This window comes from Corylus avellana, chromosome ca1 (assembly GCF_901000735.1).
Source record: "Corylus avellana chromosome ca1, CavTom2PMs-1.0".
In the NCBI taxonomy this organism is placed as follows: Eukaryota; Viridiplantae; Streptophyta; class Magnoliopsida; order Fagales; family Betulaceae; genus Corylus; species Corylus avellana.
The window spans coordinates 34259058-34263086 of record NC_081541.1 but is presented as its reverse complement, the minus strand read 5'-3'; the positions used below and the strand labels follow the sequence as shown (position 1 = coordinate 34263086).

General features: G+C 36.0%; 1 protein-coding gene across 1 annotated transcript; it reads right to left on the bottom strand.

Moving 5' to 3' along the window:
* Nucleotides 1-459: 459 nt before the first annotated feature.
* LOC132163114 (receptor-like serine/threonine-protein kinase SD1-8) lies at nucleotides 460-3675 on the bottom strand. Its single transcript, XM_059573311.1, has 7 exons — nucleotides 2364-3675; nucleotides 2153-2254; nucleotides 1846-2057; nucleotides 1529-1739; nucleotides 1208-1445; nucleotides 962-1109; nucleotides 460-854 (listed from the first exon to the last, which is right to left on the bottom strand). The coding sequence occupies exons 1-7, from the start codon at nucleotides 3667-3669 to the stop codon at nucleotides 546-548; spliced, it is 2526 nt and encodes an 841-aa protein (XP_059429294.1). The 5' UTR covers nucleotides 3670-3675; the 3' UTR covers nucleotides 460-545.
* Nucleotides 3676-4029: the final 354 nt, after the last annotated feature.

Genomic DNA, 4029 nt, shown 5'->3' with positions numbered 1-4029 from the left:
TTCCTCTTGATAGGAAGAAATATCCCATGGTTTGATAGTGCTTTCTCAAGAAAGCAGTGTTTTCATTGCACTCCATGTCAGACAGTGGATACATGTACATGCACCCACACAAGTATATATATTCATCCAAAAAGAAAAAAAGAAAAACCAGAAACCAATAGAGACACAAGAAATTCCTCTTACAAAATTGGTCAAAAGGCCAAAAGATACCATTTGGATGCGTTAATGGGAATCTATAGGAACACACTCAAGTATTTTAACAAAAATTAGCAACACACACCTTAGAATAAAACCACAGCAAGCCCTAGCCAATCCCACCTAAAAAGATTGGTTGCACACAACACACGATGATTTGGTTATACTATTGGTTTTTTTTTTTTTTTTTTTTTTTTTAAAGAATGTTATGGTGATAGATATTTAACAAAACTAAAATATGAGTGAACTAAGACAACATTTAGAGACAAGTATGTAGTATATCAATATGCATACAAATTATACAAAAAGGTTGGTTCTACAACATTTATTTTATTTGGTATAGGAATCAGTCATCGGGCTTCCATTGTTGAAATAGTTACGCTATTCTTTGAGTAATTTTCTACATTGTCAAATGTTGAATTTGTGTCCATCATATTTTGGAATGAGGTAAACGATGGTTGCTTAGGGGTAGGTAGAAGTGCATGCTCATTGCTAATCATTAAGACTACATCAAGCATGGTAGGTCGATCAGTTGGGCTTTCTTGGACACAAAGAAGGCCGATGTTAATGAATCTCAACATAATAGAACTAGAAGAAGGATACTCTATTGTTGGATCGATCAACTCCAAACTTCGATCATCTCTCCACAACTCCCAAGCCTAGTATCATTTCATATAAATGTAAGTTTTACTGAAAACTAAGAGCATTTCAATTTAAAGACTAACGAAAAACATAAAGAAATTGAGAGGATATAAAGGCTACTCACATATATAAGAAGACTAAGTGAACTATGGTTATAGAAACCAATATTCTTTTTGCCACTTATAATCTCCAGTAGTAATACTCCAAAACTAAAAACATCGGACTTTATCGAGTATAAACCTTGTATAGCATATTCGGGAGACATGTATCCACTGGATTCCAAAATTTAGTACCCTACTCGTTAGTAGCCTGCTAGAAGAATTTAACTGGCAATTGAAAATATTAGATGTAAAATGAGTTGCATACTTACTAAGTTCCAACAATTCGGTTTGTGTTTGCCTGTGTTTCATTGCCTCCAACTATTCGAGCTATGCCAAAATCTGATATTTTTGGATTCATTTCACTATCTAAGAGAATGTTACTTGGTTTTAGATCTCTATGTATAATTCGTAACCTTGAATATTGATGAAGATAAAGAAGCCCTTGAGCAATCCCTTCAATAATGCGTATGCGTGTCTCCCAACCTAACATCAGTTTCTTGGTTGGATCTATTTAAATAGTACAATCAAGGAAATTAGTTAGTACTTAAGAACCTAGAAACATATGAGAGGAAAGATAAACATGCACTCACCGAAAAGGTAGAAGTCCAAACTTTTATTGGGCATGTACTCATATATTAATATCTTTTCTTCTCGCTCGATACAACAACCTAAGAGTCTGACAAGATTTCTGTGCTGGAGTTTTGCAATTAGTATTGTCTCATTTCTGAACTCTTCAATTCCCTGTCCAGATATTTTTGATAGCATCTTCACTGCAATTTCCTTTCCTTTGAGTAATTTCCCCTGTGAAGGAGAACCATAAACTCTTTAAACTTTCATGAAGGTGTACCATTAATATCGGTTTTCTTAATAGTGTTCAAATCAAATTCATCAGGAAAATGTAACGTACCTTGTAAACAGGTCCATAGCCTCCTTCTCCAAGCTTATTCACAGCTAAGAAATTATTGGTTGCAGCTGATACACTCTTATAACTGAATAGTGGTAACTCAGTATCTTGCTCTCGTTTATTCAGATTATTGTTGGTGTTCATTCCATCATTGATTGCATGGAGTTCAGTATCGAAATCAAATAATAGTAGATTACTGCTTGAAGCCTTCTTTCCTATTTGATATAGAAATTAAGATAAGAGTTGGTTACTATGCCTTGGAATCGAGTGATTGGTCTAAGAAAAACAATTGAGTTGACATCGTAGTTACCTATGTGTTTGAGTTTTCCTTTGCATGAAAAACAAATGAAGAGGCATAAGAGAAGCCCTGTTGCTGGAACCAACACAACTACCCATACCCTGCATTTTTTGCCTGATTATGATGACAAGAATCACCATTAGCTCAACCATCATAACAGAGAATTAATGAAATATTAGTTCAAAGAGAAAGATGGCATAAATTAGTGTAGATTTCATTTCACCTATGGTATTTTGATACTCAGCAGCAGCAAGTCTGAGATAAATATCTTGTCCAATCTTGCCACCATGTGAGAGTTGACGTAAGTTCAAGAGATCTCCTTCCCATATCATACACCCACTCATATTATAAGCGTAAGCTGTGCAAAAACAATTTTCCGTGCAAGCCAATTCACATCTGCTAGCATTCAAGGCCAAATATGCTTTCGAATAAACAGGCAATCGCATGTTTGGTATCTTCATGAACCAATCTTTTTTGCTATTAGCATGCGTATTATTCTGACATTGCAAAGGAGATTTCCTCACACAGCCGCCTGACCAATCATTTAGTCTGGTGTCTTCCATCGAAAATGGTTTGAAACCTTTTAGACACTCACAAGGGTTTGAGAAATTGTCAGGGTATTGTAGCACGCCAAATGCACCACACAAAGCGTAGACATCAGATAGGTTCGTTGGTCCAGACCAATATATACTCCAAATGGAAACGCCAGACAGCCACACCAGCGTCCTAATCTGTCCTGTTTGGTCAAGTCGTAATCTAGCAAGGGTAGAAGGTTTAAGAAGATAGAAAATAAAATATCTCTCACTTGACACAAAAGTGTAGTTGAAGATAAGGCTCGTTTTAGAAGCCGAGCTGAGAGATGTTACATTTAAAAGTCCAGAACCCCAATAGACTTGGGATCTGTTCCACTGTGAGAAAAATTGATTGCTTCCATTTGGGTCTAACCCATGCGAGAACACACCAGGTGAGGGATCTTGTGAATTTTTCCATGAAATGAGCTGCTGTGGTTTTCCAGTAACCTTATCGATCCCAAGCTTTGCACCTGGCAGCCATGTATCGGTTGGATGGTCGAAACTCTCCCAAAATATACAAGACGTGTTCGATCTACCTCTCAAAACAAAATTTCCATCATCACCAAGGACTGCTTCAGTTATATTTGAGCCGGGAAATGTCAAATTTGTTGACCAAACTGGGATCTTGGAGGAACCTTCAAAAAGGAGTAGATTGCCATTTTCTGAGAGGTAAAGTGTTGAGGAAGATGGGTAAGACAAAGGGTTTTCTCTATTTGCTACCCAAACAATTTCCTCATGAAACCTTTTATACCATATGCCCAGGTAGATTTTTGATGAAGTGCCTGGTTTGAAGAAACCCAACTCAAAAGTGCCACCTTTAGATACTATGGTCTCTCTCTTTGAATGAGAAAGAGAGTGACCTGGTGAAAGGGTATCAGCAGCTATGGAGAAGCAAGCTCTGTAATAAGACATGATTAGAAGCAGAGCAAGTAAGAGCCATGGTTTCTTACTCGTCATGCTACCCATCCGATCCTATCTAACTTTCAGTACCTCAGTTGGTAATTATAGAAGAAGACATAAAAGGGCGTGACCAAGAAAACCAAGACTTTTCTTGCCACAAAGTTCACTTTCAAAAACCTTTAAAATATATATATTCTACTCCAACCCCTAAAAAAACTCAATCTAAATAAACTCTAAAAAAATTAGACATTTTCAAATAGCGAACATAAACCAACGCTTTATAGTTTAGATCTTCCATTTCTTTTTAGTTATCTCTTTTTGTTCTACCACTATGTTTCTTTTCTTTTATTTTTTATTTTTAATTTAAAGTATCTACATCTCAAAAAAAAAAAAAAAAAAAATTGTATTTTATCTACT

Bases quoted from the DNA above. Each gene is read 5' to 3' on its own strand.
- LOC132163114 (XM_059573311.1), bottom strand. From the start codon at position 3,669: ATGACGAGTAAGAAACCATGGCTCTTACTTGCTCTGCTTCTAATCATG. The intron at 1,110-1,207 runs GTAAGTATGCAA...TTTGGAATCCAG, and splicing joins AACCGAATTGTTGGAACTTA to TGGATACATGTCTCCCGAAT. The intron at 855-961 runs GTGAGTAGCCTT...AAATGATACTAG, and splicing joins CACTTAGTCTTCTTATATAT to GCTTGGGAGTTGTGGAGAGA.